The 27,680-nt window shown below is 39.0% G+C and overlaps 1 protein-coding gene across 1 annotated transcript in view; it reads right to left on the minus strand.

Moving 5' to 3' along the window:
* Nucleotides 1-433: 433 nt before the first annotated feature.
* The window catches only part of PCSK1 (proprotein convertase subtilisin/kexin type 1), a 39,671-nt gene continuing 12,424 nt past the window's right edge, over nt 434-27,680 (minus strand). Inside the window, exons 6-14 of the mRNA XM_059061856.2 lie at nt 23,520-23,608; nt 20,686-20,858; nt 19,457-19,669; nt 16,873-16,973; nt 8,960-9,193; nt 5,888-6,045; nt 4,362-4,495; nt 2,471-2,632; nt 434-829 (exon numbers count right to left, since the gene is read on the minus strand). Coding sequence (XP_058917839.1) covers nt 452-829; nt 2,471-2,632; nt 4,362-4,495; nt 5,888-6,045; nt 8,960-9,193; nt 16,873-16,973; nt 19,457-19,669; nt 20,686-20,858; nt 23,520-23,608 — 1,642 coding nt within the window. The 3' untranslated portion in view covers nt 434-451. The remainder of the gene's footprint in view (nt 830-2,470; nt 2,633-4,361; nt 4,496-5,887; nt 6,046-8,959; nt 9,194-16,872; nt 16,974-19,456; nt 19,670-20,685; nt 20,859-23,519; nt 23,609-27,680) is intronic.

The following is a 27,680-nucleotide window of genomic DNA, read 5'->3' on the forward strand; positions in this document are numbered from 1 at the left end:
TGGCATCAAAATTTGAATCACCACATGGCAAAGACAGAGGACAAGCTGTTGAGAATAGTCTTCCTTCCTCTCATTTTTTGCAGATTACTTTTTCAAATTAACTGTTGCCCAGGTTATGCCTTTTCTTTTCAGACATGAGATAGGAGGCCTGAGGAGGCATTCTCGTGTGGTATGAGGACCACGTGTGAACTGTGGCTCCAGAAAGAACAAAACATTTGACTTGTGCAGGCAGGGAAGATGTGTTTTGAAAGAGCTATAATCAATTCAGGAAGTTGGATTTACTGCTTGAGCTCATAGCTTTCAACTATCCAGGTTGGGGAGAAAAAGAGAAAGTACCGCAAAGGATATTACAGGCAGAAGAATCAATGACAAAACAACCACTTTAGACACAGGCAATATCTAACAGGAAGGAAAAAGCATGACTATTTCCAACTTAGGACCACCACTCATTTTAATTTTCCTTCCTCAGAATGTCCACCAGAGCTTGCAGCAGCCGGTCATCCCTGTGCTTATAAGGTTTCGTGTTATAGAAAACATCAACGTAGTCATTATACAGACTATCCTCAGGGTCTTTAAGCTGGGAAGGTTTGTTCAGCCTTTCCAGGGCTTGATAGAAATTTTCGTAAGGGATGTTGAGCTTTGCACTTGGAGACTTCTTTGCTGATTGCTTTGGGGGTGAGTTTTTGCTGAAAGCGCTTTGTAGGAGTTGTAGCATGGCCTCAGAAGGCGTTGCCTCTGCCAGCTCATCCCTTCTGCCCCCCACACCGCTGCTGCTGGGGCTTTTGGATGCCAGAGGGTTCTCACTGAGGTTCTCTTGCGTGGGCTGCTCCTGAAACACAGAAAGCCACCGGCAAAGGGGAGAAGGCTCATTATTTAGGAGCAGGCAAGCCAGCTGCAGCACACGCCCACTGCCTGCCCCTCGAGAGGCAATCTGGGGAGCAGAGAAAGCACAAGGCTTGGATTCCTCACTTACTGAGGCACCTTTGGCACCTTTGTAATCTCCGTGAACTTCTCCTGTAAGATGGCAATAAGAATCACCATTTCTGGTGGTTTTGAAGACTGAGCGAGATGATGTATGTAAGTGCTCAGATCTATCGGTCTCCTTCACTTGTCAGCCTGCTGTCGTAGAATTCATGTTAGGGAATTTAACAATATTGAATCCATTAATTTTAATGTCTGAATTCTGGATGAAAAAATAAATTTTAAAAGATAGTAGGGTTTCATCCTATGGAAAAGAAGCAGCTTACCACTCCCACTCCTTTTCCTCCCACCCATGTTTTGGGATGGAGCCGATAATAAAATAGGTAATAACTCGTACAGAGGCGCCAACAGTGCTGTCGTGTGGGAATAGCTTTCTAGAGGCCTCTGGCTCTGTCAGGAGCTGCCCTTTCAGCCTCGGAGCTGTCAGAAGGGGCCTGGGAAGAGACTGGGGTGGTGGGCGGGGAAGGGGGGAACTGGAGAAATCAGAGAAGCGGCTCTTTGTCAACCGTTGTGGAAGCATTTCAGTATTTTAACAGCCAAGGGGTCCTGTTAATACCCCTTAAGGAATCTTGGAGGAAGAAATACCCACAAGGTCCACCTGCCTCCAGAATTGGGAAGAGGAGGCCTCCAAGGTGGAGTCCCAGAGGAAAGCTATTCTGCAGAACATAAATGGGGCCATACATGAGTTGAGGCCTTCTCACAGCTAGTTTATAAATTTCTTGAATGAATAATGTCTTTGTACCTTCCAAAACACCCGTCACAGAGCCATACCTATTCAGGGAAGGACATTCTGGAAATTCTGATAACCTACCTACTACATCTGAGGCACTGTGCTAGAGGCCTGGGGGATACAGAGATAAAGAAAATGTGCTTTCTGCCCCACCATCTGATAAGGGAGAAGCCAGCAGCCTCAGTAGACTGAGACCTAGGAATGTAACTGACTCACTTCAGCTTTCCTTGGCAATTTTCTGAGAGACACTGTGATTCTATGGCTCCCCTTGGAGTTGCCAAGAAGTGTCAGTTAAGGAATTAGTAAAGAGAAGCATGCATGATTTGGTCACTTGAGCCTTGGTCTTCCTTCTGTAAAATGGACATATTGAGGTCTATCCTTTCTAGGTTACAAGGATTATAAGTTAAATGAGACAATGTGAAAAATGCTTACAAACTAGGTGCAATAAAAATGTTAACTATATGTGATCATACAAAAAGACAGCTCTCTTTAAAATTTGATATTGTTATAAATGGGAGAAAATTCATATTAGAAAACTGAATAATTTTGAGTTCATTAATTTTACTTTCTAACTTTTAGATAAAAGAATAAACGAATGAAACAATTTCCTGTGGAAAATAAACAGTTTACTCCTACTCCCTTTCCTCCCAACCCATGTTTGATTCACTTCCTGCCTAAAAGTTAGGGGCAGCTTCACCCACTACATTGTCTACTACAGTTCACAAAAGAACATGCCAGTAAGAACAGAGCCACACAGACCTCCCCCGAATCCACCATCTTCTCCACCCCTCTTCGGTCATTCTGAACGGTGTTGTAGGACGTGTACACTCGGGGCTGTTTCATGTGTTCTGGTTGAGAAGAGGTCCCATGCAGAATTAGCTTCCAGTTCACGATTCTTCCTTCATTTTGCATTCTTCCAGACTAATGAATAAGCATACATAATTTTAGTGTATGTTCTGAGCAATATAAACTCCTTCAAAATAGCCAAATTTTATAGTTTAATTTTAAAATTCTGTGCATTTCACGTGTAGAGCTCTGGGTACAAAGACAAAAATCACTGGAATCACTCTTGCTATGAAAATAGTTGACAGGTTCAAAGATTTAAAAACTGATTAATTGCCCTCAATTAAAAAAGGAGAACTCTCTACGTGAACCTTCTTTTCTATACTGGGTGTGTCCTTGAAAAGTTGACTGTATCTTATATAATGAGAATTATATTTATCAATTATCAACTTGTAGAAACATTCCATTGGAAAAAAAAGTCTGCAGAGTAATATAAATAGCCTTCAGCATTAAGCAGTCCTTAAGAACTGTATATTTATGGGAAGAGTAATAATTTTCACAGGCTCAACAATTATGTTAAAAATAATGCTGAGGGCTTCCCTGGTGGCGCAGTGGTTGAGAGTCCGCCTGCCGATGCAGGGGACATGGGTTCGTGCCCCGGTCTGGGAAGATCCCACATGCCGCGGAGCGGCTGGGCCCGTGAGCCATGGCCGCTGAGCCTGCGCGTCCGGAGCCTGTGCTCCTCAATGGGAGAGGCCACAGCAGTGAGAAGCCCGCGTACCGAAAAATAATAATAATAATAATGCTGAAATCTAAAATATCTTTTTAAAAAATCTAAAATTGTAGAGTCAGATTTTGCAAACTTGGTATAAAATAGTCCCATCTTGGTAAACACTTAGTTTCCTTATGGTGAAACTGAGTTAAAGAATGGAGGCCAAGGTCAGGAATGGACCATAAACTATGAATGTTTTCTTGCTCTCCCTATGAGAGCAGAAATTTTTACAACTTCCATTGCTAAATCACAATTTTAGCAGTCTTTAGGTGAAAGCTATTCTCAGAGGAAAAAAAGTAACAATGACTGTAGAATTTTTATTAATTTAATTAACATCTCCAGGAATTTAAAATCATTTATTTTTAAAAAGTTAGCTAGACATTGAATCTGGTGCTACTGGTACTTATAACACTGCTATCTCAGAATAACTTGGACCTGAAAAACCATTCATTTATATGCTCACCTATAGAAAATGCTGGAGAAATGATATAAAAATAAATAATTCAACTGTATTTGGCTTTTTGCTCAGACACTTTATTTTGGGGACTGTGTGTTACAATTATAGAAGAAAATCAGAGTGTTAGCAAACAGAAAGAAAACTGAGAAATGCTTTTGTTTCATAACTGAAACAAAAGCAAAAAAGTCATTAAATAAGATGTTATCTAACAAGTAAGCTACTTTTAAATAGCCACTGCAGTAAATATTGGTAAGAGCTCTGTCCTATGACTCCAGAAGAGTGCCATAGCAAAGTTGGTGTAGCATGTAACTACGGTTGTGAATACAGCTGATTCTGGTGGCTTAGTAGATCGTGTGGCTGGCTGTGTTCTGACATGGGTATACTTGGATTTGCCCCACAGTCTGTCACATTGTGTATCAAAATATCTTTTCTTCCTTCTTATGTGGCTGGTGCCTGATTTTTTAAAATTTATTTTCTATATAGCTAAGTGGGCAGAGCTTGAAACACTAAACTTTCTCCTTACCTCTATAAGGAGTGATCAAATTTTCTTTGGGCCCTTTCTTATGCACTAACTTTAAAAGAGCTTCAGAGTGTTTGAAAGTGAGCTTGTGGTTCTGTATCCTTTCATTCATACTTACAATGTCTGTAATTCCCAAAGTCCAAGTGCCTATGGGATTCTCTCCCCATGTGTGAACAGACATGAAGTCCCAATTCTTAAAGCCATTAGGAGATGTATCCCGCTCTCTTTCAGCCAACAGTACGGTGCTGGTTCCTGTTTTCATGCAAGAATCACAAATTAACAAGTGTCCTAACAGATATGATAGTAGGACACACTTTAGCATTTGATATCTGAAAATGGAAGCTGGGAAAAACTAGCCCTCTTAATTTTCCCTTTGAGTATAATACCAGGATGGGGACATTCTCGGGAAATAAAAAAGTTTTTATTCACAGTACTTAGTGCATTGCCTGACATATAATAAGTTGTCAATAAATATCGTAGAAAAATAAATAATGGATGAATATATTGAGTAAGGTTTATCTGAATAAGGAGAACTCAGAGAACTATGTTTATGAGCTACATTAAAGAAGAGCATCAAAGACCTAACATACATATTAATGGAACTATCATTTTGAAATTTAAGAGGAATTTTAAAAAATTTAATAGGTGCCTGAGTCTATAATGTAGCATAGACATAATAAAATAAAGCCATATATAATTTAATCTCTTGTCATATAAAAACTACTAGTAAGAGTAGTTTACTAGTAAGATTAGTTACTCTAAATTTTCAAATGCAAGTTCTCTATAGATCAATAAATAATATTTTTAAGAGAAAGTGTCAAATGAACTATAGGGCCATTAATGAAAAAGCATTCTGCCAATATTTCAGGCCAATTCCAAGGTATTAAGGAAGCATAATTCCAGAATTAACAGAACTTACTCCAAACCTCTAGGAAGTTCATATCCTGGAAGGGCATTATAGAGATAGTTCATCTTTCTCATACATCACTTATGGGAATTAAATTTAGTCAGTTGAATCCTACTAAAACATGAAAAAGGATTAGGACAGCTTCTCCTGGTTGGATCGTGGTTTATGTTTCACAAGCTCTTTACTATCTATGATCTTGTCTGACTTAGTAACCTTTCAGGAAAGGACAAATGTCCATATATCATATCATATGCCTTAATCATATAATTGTGGAAAATTTGTTAGTCTCCTCAACTCTCTTTCATGGATCAGAATTCTCAGTTTTTCCACTTAATTCCTTGGATGAGACTGATGTATCTGTCAGCTTAATTATTAGAGTAAATTTCACTAATGTGTTACCTGAGAGAAATGAATGATAGATCAGTGACCTGGGATAATGAACACAGTTTGAAAATGCATAACTCACAAGGGTTTATTAATTGGTATTATTTGAATAGGACTCATTCTTTGCTTCTCTAAGGATCAGTTTGAATGAGCAGAGCAGAGTTCTGATGCAAAAAACAAACATATTTTTTAAGACCTGAAAGTATCTATAGGAAGACTTAGGTCTATATATAAACAAAAATCAATAATTGATTTGAAATCATTTAATTTATACTGAAAAATTTAAACACATAATTTAGAAGAAATTGAGGGGTTTTTTTTGTTTGTTTGTTTGTTTTTTATTTGAAATTTACCAGCAGCAGAAGTGAGGGTGACATGAAGGTCTCCTCTGCGGGAATATTCAATTGTTGCTTCAAATTGTACATGTTCCAGTGACTTGATAGCATTTTCTTGTCCTTCACAAGCTCTTGTTGGAATTTCTATGATAACTTCTCCATTAGCTTTCAGAGCTCTAAATACATTAAAGAATCATCACTGAACAAAGTGTATCTCTTCTTCCTTGCATTTTATGGAAATATGTACACAACACTCTTAAGGAGATACTCAGCTAGGCTTGTTGTCTCTCTCTATTATGAATAGAACTCAATTCAGGATTAGGTATAAAGTAATTTTAATGCACAAGAAAATGATAAGGTTTTCTGGAAATAGAAAAAAACAATTCTACAATTTATATGGAACCACAAAAGACTATAAATAGCCAAATCAACCCCAAGAAAGAAGATCAAAGCTGGAGGAATCACACTTCCTAATTTCAAAATATAATACAAAGCTACAGCAATCAAAACAGTATGGTACTGAAGGGGAAAAAAAGCACTAATTTGAAAAGATACATGCACCCCAGTGTTCATAGCACCATTATTTACAGTTGCCAAGATATGGAAGCAGCTTAAGTGTCCATCAACAGATAAATGGATAACGATGATGTGATACGCACACACACATACGATGGAATACTAACCAGCCATAAAAAAAATGAAATTTTGCCATTTGCAACAACATAGCTGGACTTGGTGAGCACTATGCTAAGTGAAACAAGTCAGAGAAAGACAAATACTGTATGATATCACTTATATGTGGAATCTAAAATACACAACAAACTAGTAATTATAACAAAAAAGAAACAGACTCACAAATACAGAGAACAAACTAGTGGTTACCAGTGTGGAGAGGGAAGTGGAGGGGCAATACAGGGGTAGGGGATTAAGAGGTAGAAACTCTTAGGTATAAAATAAGCTATAAGGGTATGTTGTACGACACAGGGAATATAACCAATATTTTATAATAATTATAAATGGAGTATAAACTTAAAAAATTGTAAGTCACTATATTTTACATCTGTAACGTATATAATATTGTATATCAACTATACTTCAAAAGAAAAAAAGTATTGTACTGGCATAAAGACAGAAATACAAGCCAATAGAACAGAATAGAGATCCCAGAAATAAACCCACCCATTAGACCTGAAACTGTAAAACTCTTAGAAGAAAACATAGGGAAAAAGCTTCATGACATTGGTCTTGGCAGTGATTTAATGGATATGACATTAAAAGCACAGGTAGCACACACACAAAAAATAAACGAGTAGGACTACATCAAACTAAAAAGCCTCTGCACAGCAAAGGAAACAATCAAACTGAAATGGCAACCTGCAGAATGGTAGACAATATCTTATAAAGGGTTAATCTCTAAAATATATAAGAACTCCTACAACTCAATAGCAAAAAAAACCAACAACCTGATTAAAAAATGATTTAAAGACCTAAGTCAACATTTCTCCAAAGAGGACATACAAATGACTAACAGGTAAATGAAAAAAAAAAAAAAGTTTACCATCATTAATCATCAGGGAAATGCAAATCAAAACCCACATCAAAACACCTGTCAAGAGTCAGATGACTATTACTAAAAAAAAAAAAAAAAAAAAAAAAGACAAGTGTTGATGAGCATGTGGAGAAATTGGAGCCCTTGCACAATTGGTGGGAGTGCAAAATGGTGCAGCCACTATGGAAAACAGTATGAAGTTTCCTAAAAATAATAAAACTGCCATATGATCCAGCAGTCTCACTTCTGGATATTTATCAAAATCAAAAGAATTGAAATCAGGATCTCAAAGAGATATTAGCACTCCCATGTTCATTGTAGTATTATTCACAGTAGCCAAGATGTGGAAACAACTTAGATATTCATCAACAGATGAATGGATAAAGAATATGTAATATTCCATACATACAATGGAATATTAGCTTTAAAAAAGAAGGAAATTCTGCTTTATGTGACAGTATGGATACAACTTGAGGACATTGTGCTGAGTGAATAAACCAGTCACAGGTAGATAAATATTGCATGATTCTACTCATATGAGGTATCTAAAATAGTCAAATGCATAGAATCAAAGAGTGGAATGTTGGTTGCCTGAGGCTTGTGGGGGGAATGGAGAGTTCCTAATCACTGGGCATAAAGTTTAAGTTAAGCAAGATAAATAAGTTCTAGAGATCAGTTGTACATTGTACCTATAGTTAACAATTATGTATTGTACACTTAAAATTTAAGGGGGTAGATCTCATGTTAAGACTTCTTAACACAATAAAATAAAAAGGGAAAAAAGGGGAAAAAATGTTAAGGAAGACACAGATACTTAAATACAATGCTATTTGCCGTGGCATTGAATTCAAGCAGATTTGCCTTATACCCATCAAAAGTGGTCCAATACTGAAATATACCCCCTTAAGAAATGATTTTCTCTCCCTAATGCAGGCCCTCCAAGCCTCCCACCCTTGAGTATTTTGTGTGAGTGGGTCTTCAGTATAATTGCTGTTGCCTTGATACGAGATTCTGCTTCCGTAGCTAGATGTAGTGGGAGAGGTGTAGTCTAATTGAAAGCCATATGATAAAAGATCCTTCACGGAAGGAAAGTCATGATTCACAAAGCACTGTGGCATGCAGCGAGGTTCTTCTGGAAGTAGGTTTGGGATAACACTGGTTGGCAAGTACTGCATTTCATCATTTCTAAGATGCATTAAAAAAAACATTTTAACATCTTTGAATTTGGAATGAATATTAAAGAACTGATGGTTGGTAATAGTTTAATTGGCAATGATTTTTCTTAGTGCTATATAAAACAATTGTGCACATTAACTTACTGCTATCTGGTTGGTAGGCTATGAAAGGAAAATACAAATATGTTAACACTATTTGCAAATCTTTGATCTCTGTGATTCCTCATGGACACACAGGGAACACTGACAAATGCTGTCTCCACCTACTTCAGAAGGGTAGGTGAGAAAAATTAGGCAGAGTGACAAATGTCATACTCAAATAGTGCCACGAGCACACATTTGTTTAAAATTCCTGGAGACACTTACCTGGGCTCAAAGTCATTGTCCTTTACAACACACTCCTTCTTCTCAGGCACACTGCTCCAGGTCCTGGGATCAGCTAAATCCACCAGAGCTTTGGCATTTAGCAACCCGAATCCAAATCGACTATTCACCATCAAGCCTGCTCCATTCTTTTTCCATCCAGGGTTATTGGCCAGTGGGTCATACTCAGAGGTCCAGACAACCAAGTGCTGCATATCTCGCCAGGTGAGATTTGGACTGGAAATGAAGTGACCCAAAGAATCTTTCAGGGACAAAAAGAAGATTCCTTGCAAAAGCAAGTGCTAAAAACAATCATCTCCATTCAGAGATGATGAGGTATCTTTTGCAACTGTACTTATATAATTTTTGTGTGTATCACTATTGGTATGTCTTTCATTCATAATTAAAAATACAGTCTTGAAAACTTCTCCTCATACTACATAAGTTAAGATCTTAGCATGAGTAAAATTGTTTTTCAGCATTGTAGAAAGGTAGAACTTGGCCCCTGATTCCTATGTACTTAATTTAACTGGAGCAAAAATTAAAAATGACAGCACTTCCTTTGTGCCCTCCAATCTTCTGCTGTTCATTAACAGCCTTAGTATTTTCAGCATTATGAACCCACAGTTGAGCTTTTGACTTCCTTCTTAGGAAGACTCAGATTTAGACATGGGCTGGCTACCTACTCTTAAATATTTTTTATCTCTTTTCTTTATATAGCAAAAGTGTCAAGAAGCTCTTAGCTACTTGAGATCATTCTTACAAGGCACCATGCTGAGTAGTGTGGGGATATTCAAGGAGGTAGTTCATGTTTTTAAGAAGTGTACAATCAAGTAAAGGAACTAAGTCTTTCAATAACTATAATATATCTGTTGAATGCTGTATTCATAGCATAATGTATTGTAGAATTTTGAAGAGAAAGAATTCTTTTGGGATGGAAAGATCTAGGAAGGCTTTTCTAGGAGGAAATATTTGAGTTGATCTTTAAATGGTGGGTAGAATGTCAAAAAGTTGAAAGAGAGAGAACAGAGATGAGGCAATGGGTCAAAACCTCTGACAGGGGAAGGATAGGATGTGGCCAGAGTACAGTGAATAGTTTGGTTTACTGGAGCAAGGAAGAGGTGAGCAGGAGTACTGAGCTGGATGGTGAGGACCTTGAATGCCAGGAAAAGGAGCTTATACTTTAGCGTTTGGGCAAGGGGGAGCCATTGAGGATTTTTGGGCAAGGGAATGGTATAATGAGGAGTCTTGGCAAAATTAATTTAGCAGCAATATAAAGATAAATCAGAGATGCATGGGATTGTCAGGTCTGTTATAAAGAATATGAAACCTTCCCTGATCACCCTATTTAAGATTTCAATTCTCCCCAAATACTCCTGAGCTCTCTTATCTTGCTATACTTTTTTTTCTTTTATAGTGCTTATCATCTTCTAACATACTGAGCAACTCATTTGTTTTGTGTATTATTAATGTCTGTCTCCCCTGCTAGAATCAGGTGGGAGAAGGGCTGAGATTTTTATCCATCTTGTTCTCTGATGTGTACCTAGCACTCAGAAGAATGCCAGACACAGGGTATATATGCTGGGTAAATATCGGTTGGTTGGTGTCTAAGTGTTAACTAGCCTTAAATACAATTTTAAAACGTACTGCTGTTAGTCATTAGAGTCTTTCATGATCTCAAGCTTTTCCTCAGCTTTGAGACCTGCATTATTTCTATCAAGCCAATCAAGCATTATTTATTAAATAATAAATGCCTAAGTGTTGAGTCTTCAAGGTTTCTATCTTACCACTAGGTTGTGAAACAACCATCAGGGGAATCTGGCTCAACTTGCTATTTTCTCCCCAGAGCACATAATGGACTGGTTTAACAATCCCCTGGTGACAAGCAAGAGGCAATACACATTCCTAAACACTGAGGAGTCGGTTGCTGTCTAAAATCCTAGTCCTCATCATAGGCATTGCAAAGGCCCTATCTGGTGGGCCTCATGGGGAAGCTGTCCTCTCTCCACACCAGCTTGAGTGCACAGCCCGTCCATCACCACCTCTGAAGGGAGCTGCAGTCAAGGACTCAGGCCTTCCTCCCCCATCAAGCTCTTCCCATATTTACATTCCTAGGCCCTGTGCCTTCATTCCTAGGTCTCCTTATCTGAGGCCTTGGGCAAAGCTCTTCTTCAGGCACCTCAGCCAAGGCCTCCTAATGGGGGGAGGAGAAGGAACCTTGAAGATACTTCTCCCCACTCTGACTCAGTACCCAGTACTTCTCCACTCTGAGCCCTTCCCCTCACCCCACCCCACCCCAGAGTCCATAAAACTACCAGAGCCTTCTGTTGGGGCTTCCTCAACAGTGAGACAAGCCCCATGTCCATGCTTTCACCTGACCATCGGCTGGTGCACCTTTCCATGGGGGAAAATGGAATAGGGAGAGTCAGTGTTTTCTCTGGTTTTAGACTCTGGCCTTTGCCATCACAGTAAGTGATGAAAGGCTTAACTCTTTCATTTTTGGTCTGTTGCTTTAAAGCTACTCTGACCCCTGGCAGCTCAATATGCTTTCTCTCTGCTCCTGAGCAGAGACAAACTGAGCTCCTGACAAACAACACAGAGTGACTGACAAAGGCCTGAACCTACTGAATCAAAATATCTGAGGGTAGGGCATGATTTTGTATGTATATTTGAAAAAAAACTGTCTAGGCAGTTTTATGTTATACCTAAAATAATAGGAGTTGGAAGAAAGAATACAAGCATATAACTAACTAAGACAATTAGAGGTCAGAATAGGGAGTAATAGAAGGCACATTAAATTATATTCTACTGCCAAAGACCTGTGTGACCTTAAGCAACCCACCTCATCTCCCTGGGCCTGAGTGGACTCATCGATAAGATGAGTGGTTGAGTATGACAATCTTGAAAATTCCATATTATTCAGAACTCCAATCTGCTCAATATCATATATACTTCATTGTATATCTTGTTTCCACATTGGCCATCTTACACTGAGGAATAATTAACTAGCTGAGCAGAATGGCTTATTTTCTGAATGTGGAAACTAGTTCTGGCCTATATGGCACTTTATTGAAATTCTTGCTTCCAGTCTTTTAAAGGGAGTTTTAGGTAAAAGCCTCTTATCAAGGGGGTCTCTGGGCAACACACCAATTTCCCACTTGGACTCTCAGTGTGGGCAGGTGTGTGTGTGTGTGTGTGTGTGTGTGTGTGTGTGTGTGTGTGTGTGTGTGTGTAGATTGGGATGAGGATATGTAGTAAGGAGGCATGGTCGATAATCATGATAATCAAACACAAAGCAGATTTTCTACATTTCTCTAGTTAGAGAATTGTTTTTTATTTAGTTGCAGATTTTATTGTTTTTTAATTTTCTTTTACCTATTCTTTGCAAAATATTCAAAGAGGCTTCATTGTCATGCAATTAGGAAAATTAAGCCTATTTTTCATTTGAGTGATTGCATTTCATAAATGAAAAGGAGCTTCTAACAATAGTGCATCTCATTCCTGACAGTCTTCCTCTGTTAATTAGCATCTCACTCCTCAATGGCATATCCAGAATAATTAAACTTTTTAAAACTACATTGGGTTGCTAATCAAGGTTGTGCTTATAGAAAATAAGGGCTTTGGAATTAAACACTGAAATTAAGCATTGCTTCTAATTAGAAGAGTGTAGGTAAAGTAATCTGGAGACAAAATTCTAAGATGAAAAATCTTAAAGGCTACGTGGTTTAGCCTCTAATCACAATTAGATAAGCCTAGATGTTGAAGATTTTCTAACCTAGAGACTTTCCAACATTTCACAATCCACTGAGTCAAGGTTTTCTTTGAAGTGATTTATCCAAAGGTTTCATGCAACTTTGAAAGTCTGTTTCCCATCCTCTAACCTTTAGTGAAAACAGAAGATCAGTTCATCTGTTTGTTTAATACCTCCAAAGGTGTGAAGGGATTCAATGTTTCACTTTTTGCTCTTTATTAAAAATTATTCTGAATCTTTGCTCTCCCCTCAAAAGACAGGTTACTGTCTGCCATCTTCCTTAAGTATAATGGTACCACAGGCATTGATCCAAGGAATTCCTGTCTCTCTTAGTGTGTGTGTTTGTGTGTGTGTATTATTTATAATATGTATATATATATATATATATATATATATATATATATATATATATATATATATTTCCAGGATATGCCTATTAAGTATCCTAATGGACATCTTCACAGTCACAGCCCAATGAGGTTGTAGGAAAATACAGTTGTAAGGTAACCCTTCATAGCAGCTGTTTCTCAAATTTTGGCTAAGGTAACTAACAGCATAAACATTGCCTGGAATATCAGAAACTTCTGAATCTGAGTCGCTAGCAATTGGACCCTCTGGCAATTGGACTAAATAAACACCCAAGATGATGACTGCATGCTGGTGTTTGAGAAACACTCTTCTAGGGAAGGAAAGTATTCCTGTATACATTTGATCCAGAAACTATTCTTTGAGCCAGAAATCATTCTTTCTCCTTCCCTCTCCTCTTCCCATTCCCCAGAGTCCCATATTTAATGCAGCATAGTAAGTAGTCTGCATGACAGGAGCCTTTTATTCAGAACTCATAAATATGAGTTAAGATGTTTCTTTATCAATCTCAGTCTTCTTAACTCCTCTTTCTTTGAGGGGATGAAATTTCCCCGACCTCACAGGACTATAGGAGGCAGTGTCCTGTAGCTGCTGGTAGTACAGGCTTTGGGGTCAGACAGACCTAAGTTTGAATCTTTTGTGGGATCTTGGTTACATTTCTCAACCTCTCTAAGTCTCAGTTTCTTCCTTAGTAAAATGCAATTAATAATTTATGTGTCACAAGATTGTTGTAAGGATTAGAGTTGGTATTGTATATAAAGAAGTTAGCACAGTGTCTGGCCATGGTAAGAGCTTGATAAATACTGAATGTTATTATTCTTGATAAATTTAGCCCAGAGTTGTTCTTCAGTCTCCATAGTTGTTCCTTGAGGAGAAGCACATGGTTAAATGATTCTTCCAATCTTGATTGTCTAGGGACTCTTCTAGAAATTCTGGCATTCAGATTTTCTGAAATAGTCATTTTGGTATAGACAATTGAATGGAGCTAAGAAAACTGCCCAGTTGAGAACATACATCCCAATAATCTGTATGTACTTTGGCAGGAAGTTTATAAATGTTAAGATAGATTATGGCCATCTTACTGATGATTGAATCAAAATGAAAATAATTAAATTCTTATTACATGCACCTGGGAGATCATAGACTCTTAATGTCTCTTAAATCTTGAGCAGTGTGAGAATCTGATGAAACCTACAAACCATTCCCCCCAAAATGCCAGACACGCACTCTCAAACATTTCTGCATCTAGTTTCAAAGAAGTTCATGGACCCCATGTATTTCATAACAATCCATGGAGCCCCTGCTTTATAAATAATCCATTAGGAATTAACTGAGATAAATGAGGCTAGATCATTCTTAGATCACTTTCTTCTTATACAGAAATAGAAGGTTTGAAATTTTAGAAGTCAGAGATTACACTTTTAAAATTTCAGTTCTTAGTCAAAATAACATTACATCTGTTCAGCTAGATGGGTGTTTCTACTATTCTGGTCACTAAACAAGGATGGGCTAGGTCTGGCTAGTTACATTTGCATACATCTGATAGGTGTTGGGTAGGGTTGACAAGATTTTAAGGATGGTTTTCTTTTAAAAGCTCCCTGGAGCTAAAAGCTTGTATCATAAAATCATAAATATCATGATCTTGTTTCACGACCTGTGTGTAACTACTTGCCTTTATAGGACCTTATTTCTTTCACTCTGGACCTCTTACCACCAACCTCAGCAATTCATGTTAGATGATCTATATATGCTGATACCTTCAGTTTCAAACTGGAGGATTTTATAAAGGGAAAAGGTTTGAAAAAGATGATCTGATCTGACCCCTCCATTCTATAGATGATAAATTGAGCCCTGTTAATTTGCCTAAGGTCACATAGCTCGTGATATGCCTAGAACTTGAAGCCAGGTGTTCCTTGCACTTTTCACTGCTTAGATTATCTTTCCTCAAATTTGGTTTGGGTCTGCTGATGCCAGTCAAAGCTTGTGTCTTTAGACTTTGCCCTCTGTCCATCCCCTTCCTGTTACAACTATACTCAGATTCTGAACATAGCTTTTCTGTTGGATTCAAGAGCTTCAGATTTCCCTGTTTCTCACTGGGCATCTGAATTTGCTCCTCCTTTATCAGTATCTTTCCAGCCCATCCAAGTAGGTAGACTCTTGATACAAGCCTTACTAGGCCTATCTTTCTTAGCCTCTGTGGCCATTTCATAGCTGAGATACCAGGGACTAAACCACAACTCCACAGGTGGCTCCAGGGGTCCTGGAACAATGCTGGACTCTCCTCAGCAACTGCAGGGCTTTTCCAGCTATGGCCGGGGCCAAGGAGTTCTGTTCTTCTACTACTGTGAACCTCACCTCATCTACTGAACATGACATGAAGGAACTGCTTTATCCTCTCTGTAGAGAATATGGATGTTCTTCTAAGATAACTTCCTTATTAGGAAGGATAATAGTAATTTACAAGTTTTAACACGTCCTCTATCATGCAACCATAGCACCTGACTTAACATTTAAAGATTTCTCACCACACATCGGAACATTTTTTCCTCTGTATTAAGTATTAGACTATTGAATAACTATTATGTAGGGGAAAATGTTGCTAACTCTCTTTTTGGTAACATACACTAAAATAAATTCCAGGGGTATTTAGAACATAAATATGGTAAAGGAACCATAATAAAAGACATAAATAAATGTGTATATAATTTGGAGTTATAAAGATTTTTCTGAGCATAAGAAGGAAAAAAACCTTAAAGAGACTGACAAAGATAACTGTATACATTTTAACTTCATTACATTAAAAATTACATGTAAGTAAAATTAAAAGTTAAATGTCAAACTAACCAAGCATTAGTAGCTTTTCTAACTAAGGCCATAAAACAAAATCAAGGTCATAAACAATCACAGATGATAAATGGCAAAAGAATATAAAATATTGAGCTTCATTAGTAATGAAATAAAAGCATATAGAGATGAGATGCCATTTTCACCTATCAAAGTAGCAAATATTTTAAAAGATAATAAAAGTAAGTTTGATAAGGGTTTAGGAAACTGGCACTCTCGCACATATACTGCTGGTGGGAATACAAAATGGTACCGTCTTTATCGACAGTAACTTGTCAATATGTATCAAAATCATTAAAACATGCATGCCCTTTGACCCAAAAATTCCAATCATAATTGTTTATCTTAAGGAAATTATCAGAAATGATAACTAATATATATGGACAAGGGTGTTTGAGCATGAAGGCCTTAATAAAATTTGCATTTATATAATGGTATACTACAAAAAGAGAAAAGTCCTGTTTTTAATTCTCATGTCCCCTGATGTGTTATATCAGCTCTAGGGAGGGGCTTATATAATCTAAAAAAAAAGGATGTTTTTTAAACTTATTATTCCTAACACTACCCACAGGAAATTATCTGAACAAAGTCTTTCTTGGTGGGAATAAACAGAAGTGAGAAGGCCTTATAGCTGAGTGGTAGGAGGACTGAAGAGGACTGAGTGGGAGGAGAGTATGAGTTTTTAAAAGTCAAGAAAGATTGATTTAGATATGAGAAAGTGCTCTTAATATAGGTGGATTAAAAAAATTACAAAATAGTGTGTGAATTAAGATTCCAATTTTGCAAGATAAGTGTGTGTATTAAACCTACATTGAGATGTTGACAGGAAGAGAGCTTATTTTTTATTATTTTTTGTAGTTTTCCACTGTAACCATATATTCAGAAAAATATATATGCTATGACAAAGAAGGAGAAACAGCTTTTTACAGGTGATTAGACTCTTTCTAGGCCTTACTTTGCTTCCAGGGCCAGAGCGAAGATGCCAGCAGCCAGGGGTGCTGAGGCAGAGGTGCCTGTGTGGGTCTCTGTGCAGTCGTTGTGCAGGTCAGCACTCGTCTGAGGGGCACCAGGAAAGAAAGAAACATGGGAGAACATGTGAGGAGTGTGATCCTGTCCCCGGGGGTTAACCTTACCTAGGGCTGCATCTGTTAGGATCAGGAAGCCCAGCTGATTCGATTCCCTACTTCCTCCTCTAAACTACAGGCGGATGTTTGCCATCTGCTGATATTTTAGCTCACTCTCCTCTATATGCAACTTGTCTATAATTCTGGCATCAGAATGCCTTTTCTGGGGATGAAGTCCTCCCACTATGAATTTTTTTTCTCTTCTGAGATTCCCAAATGAAATGCTGTCTGTAAAAAAAGGGACTGTTTCAAAATCACTGTGAATCATGCTGGCCCATTAATCATCAGGTCCATTGTGTTTGGCCTGGCATATTTAGAAATTTTGCCTCATGCACAATTCCCTTTTGCCTTCAGATTGACATTTGACTGCCTCTTCAGCTCAAGGAGGTAAAGCCATCCTGATTTGGGCCACTTGAACTATTTGCACAAAACGTGTGTAGTTTGCACTCACTGTTGATGTAATCTGATGGCCATGAGTTAGTGTCACATTTGTACTTTGATGAACATGGCGAGTTTTTTCAAATGAAAGTGTGCTGGACTTAGATCTGGGCTTAAATTCTAAACCTGCCACTCAGTAGATGTGTCCCATGGGCAAGTCACTTGGTTTCCCTGTCTGTCAAATGAGGTTGATATTTCTTGACTCATATTCTGAGGCTGAAATGAGATCCTGTCTGTGAAAACATTTTCACACAATGTGATTGCACATAAGGAATTACCCAGGCTAATTTTAGCTTAGTGAAGAGGTTGCTGAGATGAAGGGAAGAAACCAAAGAGGCTTCCGATTAGTCTGCCTTGAGGACCACAGTGTTGTTGGTGGAACAAGTACTTGGGCCAAAGGATTACTAACAAGACACCCACCCAGGCTCTCACACTATGATTTTTAGCTAGAGATTTCAAGGTGTGGGAGGGAGGTGCAAAAAAACAGTTTGTTCTATTATCACCTCCTTTGGCTTCCCACTTGGAGTCGCTGAATATCTCAAGTTCTGGTGGCCCCCTGTTCCTCTGGGGGCTGCGGAAGCAAGGTTGCCCTTTTTACCTGTTGACGCAAGTAAGCCCCAGAGATGATTGTGCTGAGGAAGAGGTTTGCGTAAGACAAAGGCTATGTTAGTGCAACTGTCTCAAATAGAATCCACCAGCTGTCTCTTCTATGGCTCATTTATCTAAGGAGGGATCTTTACAAAGATGGAAATTCTTCCTCCTGCTTCACAGCAGAGAGGCTCAGATGAGGGACCATCTATGAAATGGTGACTCTGAAACGGACCACAGGCCATTTTTTGAAAAGCCACTCTGAACACCCACAGGGTCGTCAAGAGCCAGGGGCTGTGAATGCAAGTGGGGCACATGTCTGGTAGGCTCCTTTACAGCAGGGTCTAAGATATACCTGCTGTAAATAACCCCTAGGTAGAATGTTACTGTCTCTTTGAGTAATTGAAGATATGGGCATGAGAGGTAGGTCAGGGCTTCTAAGTTGAGACCATAGTTTTACTGTCTAAAACTAGAGTAGGTTGCAGAAACAGGCAGTTCCAGAAGAATGATCCTGCATGAAGATTGTAGTTCTGACAATTTTGTTGAGATGCCATTAATATGAATTTTAAACACATTCCAAAGGCTAATTATTAGGCAGGTTACCCACAATCTAATTGGATCATGACCTGGTTTTTTATTGAGATTAGGATCTACATATTTTAGCTGGTTGGTTCTTTCTGTGTCAGGAGTTAAGTTTGAGGCTTTCAATTTTTAAATTAAAAGAAGTGTCTCTCTTTGTTCTCAAAGCCCCCGAATGGGCCTTCATCATCATGCCCTTGAAGGGAAATCCAATAATTGCCCTTGGCAGTCTGACTCATGGAAGTGAAGGCACAGCCAAGCGGGGGCTGGAGATGTTCTCTGAGCATATAACCTTCCTAAGCTGCTTATTCGGATGCCGAGAAGTTCACCTCAGGGGAAATTTAGACTGTTATTTTCCTGTAGGTCGTCCATCCTTAGGAGACATAGCTGGTGTATGCTCTGTATTTTTATCATCTGCTAAAGGGCAAGTCAGACATTTTCCCTGCTATTAAAGGATCAACAAGTACAAGGGTGATAAATCTCCAACAACCCTAAAATCTCCTTTAAGGCTGTTTTCAGGGAGGCATCACACAAGCTGAACAGACATTTGGAGTCTCGGCCATATGTAATGACAGATCTGTTGGCTTCTCAGGGCTGAATTTAAAAATGACTGAGAGGCGACATCATTTTGGCAGAAGCATCATTATCCCTGGGAAAGAAAGCTTCCCAATATATACCCATCAAGTGAGCAAACTGTGAGTCTCCCCAGCTGAGACATGAAGCTTAAGCAAATCAGTTTGACCAAAGGATCCTTCTGAAGGCAAGCCGTGTTCTCCTACCTAAGCAGAGAGTTAGACAAAAGCAACCTACGATTCGCTGGTCCGTGTAATCCCCGCTGCTGTACGAGGTGGCCAGCGTAGAGGAGCACTTCTCGGCGTACCAGGGGGATAGGCCTTGCTGCGAGGCACTGCTGATGGAGATGGTGTAGATACTGTCCGTGTACCCATCACAGTCACAGTTATCTCCCTGACGCCCCCCATTCCCAGAAGCCCAGACGAAGATAGAGCCCTTGCCTTGTCTCCCCTAAAGGAAAAGCCAAAACATACCACATCTATTATCATCACTGGGGTCATGTCACATCCCAATAAAATCCCCAACAAATATATAAATACATGCATGAAGTTTTCAGAAACAGTAATTTGGAGTCTGTTTCAACTCCAGGTCCTCCAGCATCGATGTTGGAACTCTCACGAGACTGTATGTTATAAGCCACTGAGCTCTGGTGCTGCCAGGCCTTCATCTGGGCCCTCTGTGGGATGGTGCTGAGTGAGGACTTTTCTTTTTTTTCTTTATTATGTGGATTCATAGTCTGGCCTTCAGCACTCACTCAAATTTTTTCACTGTTCCCTTGGCTTATGTCACTACGCTTGGATCTTTGAACTTCCTCTCTTTCTTTCTGCTTGAATCTTCTGGCTGACTGATAGAATGACAAAATCAGGCATTATTCAGAAGTGCTTGGCAGCTGCATTAAAAGGGACTCTTCAATTGAATGGAACTCGTCAAGGCTACCCTTTCTATGATTTTTCAATTTGTGCTCTCCAAAATTTCTACTTTGTTTCATCCTGTGCAGAACTAGGCCTTAGAATCCTGGCGAGAATGCACTAAACCCCAGTGACAGAGCAACACAACCAAGGCACAAGTGTTCATCAGGCACGTGCAGAGAGGGAGGTGGCACATTGCTATATTTAAGGATGCATTTGCAGAGTATTTGAAAGAAGTGTGGGTAGTAGTTTACCTCGTGTAGAAATCCAAAAGCAGCAGGAAAATGAAAAAAGGACACGTCCAGAGTATTTTTGAAAGTAAATATTCTAAGACTAATGAATATCTGTTGAATGTCAGACCCAAATGGGGAAAACTTTCTTAACCCTTAACTTCCATCCCTCTGAAGAACGATTTGGCTCTCTAAATGCACTTCAAATCATAAACAATAACAGGAAGTTCACAACCATTTCTTTGCACATAAACTAAGTGTTCTTCCCTTCCCTTCATATTCAAATGGTCAGGCTTCATTTCAAGTGGGTCTGTGTTAAGCATCTCACCTGTTTGACACCATATTCAAAAGCCTTCTGGGCTAGTCGGCCAGGCCCCTCCACAGTTTTCCCATCATCATTAGGGCCCCAGCTCGCACTGTAAATATCCACATGTCCAGGATTAAATCCAATTGAGCTGGCTTCAATAGCATCCGTCACAATGCCATCGAGCATTCTTATCCCTGAACAGCAAAACAGACAAATACATATGTTGATGTCAGTGTGTACATGTAGAATGGCACGATGCTCTTCATATTCATTTTTCTAAAGGACTCCCCAAAGAGTCAAAAACAGGTAACCAGTGTATGTCCCAAATGACTGTGACCCAGCTGCTAAAAGCACAGCAGGAAGATCAAGTCACCGTCTCCATAAGCTTCCTTATCTGCCCTTTAGAGATAACTATATGTGCTGTGCTGTGCTGTGGCCATGGTTGTTGTTGCCTACAAAATGTCTCCCCTCCGTCTGCTGCCCTGATAACCTGAAAATGACAGGATAGCTTTCAGAAAGAGGCATCAAACAGCTCTCTCTCAAAATGCCTGCTCGTGACTATACCACGAATGGCTGCGGCCCAGTCAGTGCCTTACAAAGGACTCTGTACGGGCAACTGCAGCTTGAAAAGATCTACTTACAATAGGAAACTCACAAATAGGGAAAGAACTCTTGTTTCTAAGCACTGATTAAAAATAACCCAGAGGCCATTCTTTTATGTGTTTGCTAAGAAACATTTTCAAGGAACATGCTTCCTTTTCTTCTAAATAATCTCAAGGATGAAATCATTGCCATGGATTTTACTCCTAAGGGGGAATCAGTTTTCATCAGGAGAAGGCAGGTGCAGTGACTCTTTATGCTTTCCCACAGGCTGTCACCCATCATCAGACTCATGTATTCAAGAGCCAGGAAGGCAAAAGCAATTTAGACAGATACAGGCAGTTACCTGGTTATTCCTGGCTTCAGGCTAATGATGCAATGGAGTGCATAGCTTTATATTTTCACACTATTATTTACTATGGAGCTTGGGTAAAAGAACATGTAGTTGACATGACTAGTAGAAGTTATATTTATTTTTTTAAAATTGTTTAAAATGCATTTGGGAAAAAAAATCCCAGCTCTGCTATTTACTAGCTCTGTAGTCTTGGGTAAGCCACTTAACTTCTATGTGCCTCAGTTTCTTCAGCTGTAAAATGCGGATGATAACAGCTCATGTGCATTGAGGATATACTATATGCAGCTACCATTGTACAGGCCTTAAACATATGAACTCATTTATCCTGATGACAACCATTTGAGGTGGGTGCTGTAATTCTCCCCATTTTACAGGGAGAGAGACTGAGGCCAGAGAGGGACAGGGACTTGCCCAGGGCCACACAACTTGCAACTGGGAAGCTGGGACTTGAATCCCAGAAACCTGGCACTCAAATCCATCCTGTTAACTTCCAGGATGTGGATAATGTCTTGGAAGATAAATGATGGACATACAGTAGGTGTGTTTTGGTTTCCTTGAGAATATTGCTTCTGATTCCTCCTCTATAAAATGAAGGGATGAGATGATTCTCTCACAGACTATAGCTACTTAGTTCATCATTACTTAAAAAGTGCACTCTTTTTCTAGGTGATTATATAATTTGTGCTCCTGCCTCCATTTTCTTTAAATTAACATGGCATTTTGACGATGCTGGTATAAAGGAATCAAGAATGACCCTTAAAATCTAGGAGTGTGCTGTAATAGTAAGAGGTGCAATCTATATGCTAGGATGTATATTTATTTATTTGATTTCTGAAAAGGAATACAAAGCCAGATTCAAGGTATACTCAGGTAGAGCTTAAAGTAGTTTTACTGTCATTGCCATGTTCTACAATGAATCTTTTCTGTTGTGGTTTTAGAAAACAAACTAAATGCAAAGTTCATAGTATAACCATGAAAGCCTGAGGCAGGGCTAGTGTGAAGAGGAGAGACGAGTGTTTTATTCTCTGTGAGCTTCTGCAGATCCACTCTGCACCCTTCTTCATGGGGACGTGGATGGCAGCAGTGGGTTCTTTTGTCTTCCCATTGGTTTCAGCCAACTGAAACAGCAGCAGGGGGTTTGGGGGTGAGGGTAGAGTGACGTACTCATTCCTGGATCCCCCCTGATTAGAAGAATCTCCATTGTTGTACTCATGGCCACAGCTCCTGTCCATTGGCTGTCTCATGTGGTCACAGCTTTCTCTCTCCAGTTTCCATGACTACTCCCTCCCCTTGCTCCACTAAGTCTAAAGGTGGTAACATCTGCTTACATCAGTTAGTCCCTTGTTGGTTTCTTTTAACTCTTGTAAATAGTTCCTTTATTAAATTGCCCTGATGGAACTTACCATATGCTTACCTATAAAGACACTGACTGAAACAACCAGAGATTCTAAATTTTTGCTACCACAGATAACCTGTGGCTTCTTACTATAAGTATGTATTCTTTTTAACTGTTCTTTGTTATGAACTAAAGGACTACAGAATTGAGAGGCAGGGAAAATCTTTGTCTAAATTTACCTCCTCCTTCTGTTCTCTTAGCAAGCACTCAATAACAAACTCTTCTAAATCAGAACACAGAGAAAATTAGATTTGCTTCAAAAGCTATTCAACATTTCCTTTTCCCCCCCAACAAAGATGTATGGGCTATATTCAGCTATCATTTTCTAAGAATCCAGATCCATTGATTTGCTTGCAAATCACATTCAAGTCATGTAGCAAATTTTGCATGAAGTTCATTTCTTCCTCTGGTTGTTGAAAAGTCCCCCCACACCACCCCATTTACACCAGGTAATGCAAGACTCAAATTAAAGTGCAAAACTACAGGCACAACCCTTTGCTTTACCTCCAACTTTGGAATTGTATGCAACTCCGACCCCACACTTGTGATTATTTGCTTGCATAGCAATTTCTCCTGCACATCTGGTCCCATGTCTGAGGATTAGAAAATAGGATTTATAAAACGTAAATGAGGACAAACATTGGTGTTGCATATGAATCCATGGTACATGGATATGTTAACTTTCTGTCAGGCTTGTTGCTGGTTTTCTTCCCATCAGTATTAGATGAAGTGTAGGTATCAGATGAAGGGAACACATACTGGAGCCCAAGTATATGAGTTCAAGTTCTAGCTTCTGCCACAAACTAGTGATGTGACCTTGGTTAAGTTACTGGTCCTCAAAGAATTGTGGCATCCCATGAAATATTGTATGCAGAACACTTAGAAAAGTGGCTGGTATATAGTAAGAACCCAGGAAATGTTAGCTATTGATACTATCTCAAAGAAATGGTTTCTACACCAGAATTTTGGTGTTAAAGTGACTCCTCACTTCCCCTCACTAGTGACTTCCTTGGATTAGTTTAACCTGTACAAGTCCTAGTAGGATATGTAAAACAGAACCCCTCTCAAGCCCTCCTCTTCTCCTCTAACCATATACCAGACTAAAACATCTGAAGGTTTCCTGGTACCAAGAGGATTTTGAAATTTTAACAAGACACTACAGGCTATTTGGGAAACCAGGGTGCTCCTGCAACTCTGACTGGAACCAGAAACCTGAACAAGACTAGTTTTGCAACTAGGGACAATTAAGGTAATTTATGATTTCAGAGTGTTTGGGCAAAAAAAAAAAAAAAAAAAAAAAATCCATCTCTAAAACAGACCAAAGTCCACCATTAAAGTATCAATTTTGAAATTCTGGGGATAGTGATTGCCTTTTCCCATTACTTCTCTGACCTCAGGAGGGTCAATAAGTTGAGAGAAACTTTAATGTGAATTTGTTTACTTCATGACTTTATTCCATTGTGGAAGCTCCTGGGAGCAGCATGAAGGCTGCTGGTGCCTTGGAGGAGCCACTGACAAGATATGCTGACATAGAGGAATAAAGAGGAAGGGTTAGCTCTGAGCAACTCTGTCAACCAGCTCCCTCTGAGCACTACTGTACTAGACATCAATTAATTTAGCCCAGCATGAAATATAAATATCCTAAATTGACTGGGTCATTTAAAATAAGCCTGTTTCAATCCCTGATCTGGGAAGATCCCACATGCCACAGAGCAACTAAACCTGTGCACCATGACTACTGAGCCTGCGCTCTAGAGCCCATGAGCCACAACTACTGAGTCCACATGCCTAGAGCCTGTGCTCCGCAACAAGAGAAACCACCGCAATGAGGAGCCTGCACCCCGCAGTGAAGAGTAGCCCCCACTTGCTGCAACTTGAGAAAGCCCGTGCACAGCAACAAAGATCCAATGCAGCCAAAAATAAATACATTAATTAATTAATTTTTAAAAATTGCTATCTCTCAAACCACTAAAAAAAGTTTAAAAAAATCTAAATATTGATACTTGATTTATTTAATACTTGTATTATGAATTAAAGAAAGAATAATTCCTAAGGAAAAAAATAAAATAAGCCTGTTTCACTTATCTTTTTTTCCTAAAATACCAAACATGATTTTCTGTTCTCCTTCCACTAAATGATGTTCCTCCTTTATGTTAATGCTGGATAGGAGTCTTAAGTCAGAACAATGTAATTATCTTTAATTCACAGTCTTCCCTATTGTAGCAGATACCCACTTCTTTTGGGCCTTCTAGCATTTCCCCCTTTTGGGAAGTGGCCCTCGCTCGCGTCTTGTGATTCTCTATCATGAGGCTTGTCCTCCCAGAGAGCATTTCAAGAATTGATGCAGATTCTGGGGGAAAATTTATATTCTTTCTCAAGAATCTTCAGCTTTAAGTTCCATGTGAGCCATGTGGATCTTGCTACCAGGCAGTGTTCTATTGAGAATGAAGCTAAGTGGAGGTGAGCAGCACTAGGAGTTGGATACAGAGTAATTGGTGTCCTGATGGCATACTATTTGAGTTTCTGGATCTTGCAATGCCTGAAGCTGAACATCTCTTGGGTAAAAATATTTTAATATCTCCATTTTACTTAATCTTTGTGTTAGTATTCTTTCACTTGCAACTGAAGCTCTCCTGACCAACACACCCATTCTCTGAGAAATCATGCCTATTGAACACATAGAAGGCACCTTATGCCTGTGGATTAGCTTTCTTTCCTTTTGTGGAAGGGAAAATTCATTTGCCATTATTGGGGAAATACGCTACCAGAAGTCACCACCACCTGTATTTCCATTTACACAAGATGGAAGACAGTGCCCAAGATAGCAAAGTCTCCAGGTAGAGCGTACAGAATCAACCTGTTGGAAAACATCTCCAGCATTGTACCTCTGTCCTAAAAATGATGCAATATGACACTACCTATTATTTATCTCTCTTTATATAGTGTTTATCTCTCTTTACATAGTACTATTTTCTTAAAAGGTGCAGGATCATGGTACAAATAGGGGTTGACATCTTTGCCTCCTCTTATCCTCACTTCTCATCTCCACACCTTGAGAAAAAAAGACTATCAAAGTGGTTCTATATCATTCTTCCTAGACCTGCAGTTTTCTTTCCTTAAATCAGGCTCTGAGATAAAAGAACACTCTATTATCTTAGAACAATGGTTATAACTGGCATTTAAACAAATTTATTTTTAAAAACGTATTCAAGAAGATAATTTAAAGACTACTATTGTACTAGTTAAAATATCCTTGCCACACATTATAAAATAGAAGAATAATCTGTAATTGGTGTTGAAATAATGACCACAAATTCATGCCAGATTAGTAGTAAGAGTTACCTGCACTTTTAAGATTTTGTTATTTAGTGATTCCTCATTTGATTTGCAGAGGAGAATTCAAATGCAGCTTTTATTAACCTCATTTACATAGTAATAAAGAACAGCAGCAACACAGATAGTTTGGAGAGATAATGCCCTTGGAATTGGGAGATAATAGGTCTCTAACTGCTATAAAGGCCAAGACAAATGGGGCCATTCATTTTATAAACCTAAGGGATTTATTTCTGACAATATGCTAGAAGGGTAACTCTACTTTTTATAATACCTTTTGATAAATGTTGGGGATGCTAGCTTTTTGGTTGATAGTCAAGAGGACTCTGAGAGATAGCTGCTTATTGTGTAATTTTCAAATAGCAGATTCTGAATTGGCTTAGCAAATTATCTCTGCTTCTGCTCTTATCAGATGATACTATTCTTGTCATGCTTTTTTTCTCAGTGAACGGAGGTTACCTTAGTTGCTAAATGAAAAGGCTTGATCATTATCATCATCATAGCACACATTTAACTTTTTCTATATACAAGGCACTATCCAAGCCAATTACATATATAAACTTATTTAATCCCCCTAAGAACCCAATGAAGTAGGTACTATTATTACCTCTTTAGTAGATGATAAATCTCATCACAAAGAAGTTAAATAATTTGCTCAAAGTCACTCAACTATTAAGTGGAAGATCTAAGATTTGATCTAAATCTAGCTGCAAAGTCTGTGCTCTCTTGTTTGGCCATGCTACACTAACTCTATGGTATGTGCAAGGTCCATGGTCTGCTATGCTCTGGAAGCTCAGAGTTTTCAGGCACAAAATACATACAATTATGGGTTGCTTCCTTGGGGCATTTGGAACTCTGTGAATTGGGGGAAATGTGGCTATTATCAGTACCATAAGTTGAGAGTCCCTTTTTTTTGGGGGGGGGGTGGACAGTAAGAGGGACATCTGAATTCCCCTTCTCATGAGTACAAAACTCTAGAGAATGTCATTTCACCAGGTATCACCTATCATGCATCTACCACACAAGTTATCACCCACTTTGGATCCTGGGCCGGACCCAGTACACACTGCCTAAGAAGGAGGCTGACACCTTCAGCTAACAGTCTCCTCAGCTCTGCCCGTGTGGTCGGGAGCAGATTTCCCTTAGTCTTTATCAAGGGGATGGAATGAGAGTTGTCATTTTTACTTCATTCTAGGAAGAGTGTCCTTTTCTTCCAAGCACTTATTGCCCATTTCCTTAGGAAGCTTCTTTTGGGAGGGTAGGGAACAGATATCTTGTCACCATTTTAGGAGACGAAATAAAAAATAGAGGCAGAGTGAGATCAGTTATCTC

This window comes from Kogia breviceps, chromosome 4 (assembly GCF_026419965.1).
Source record: "Kogia breviceps isolate mKogBre1 chromosome 4, mKogBre1 haplotype 1, whole genome shotgun sequence".
In the NCBI taxonomy this organism is placed as follows: Eukaryota; Metazoa; Chordata; class Mammalia; order Artiodactyla; family Physeteridae; genus Kogia; species Kogia breviceps.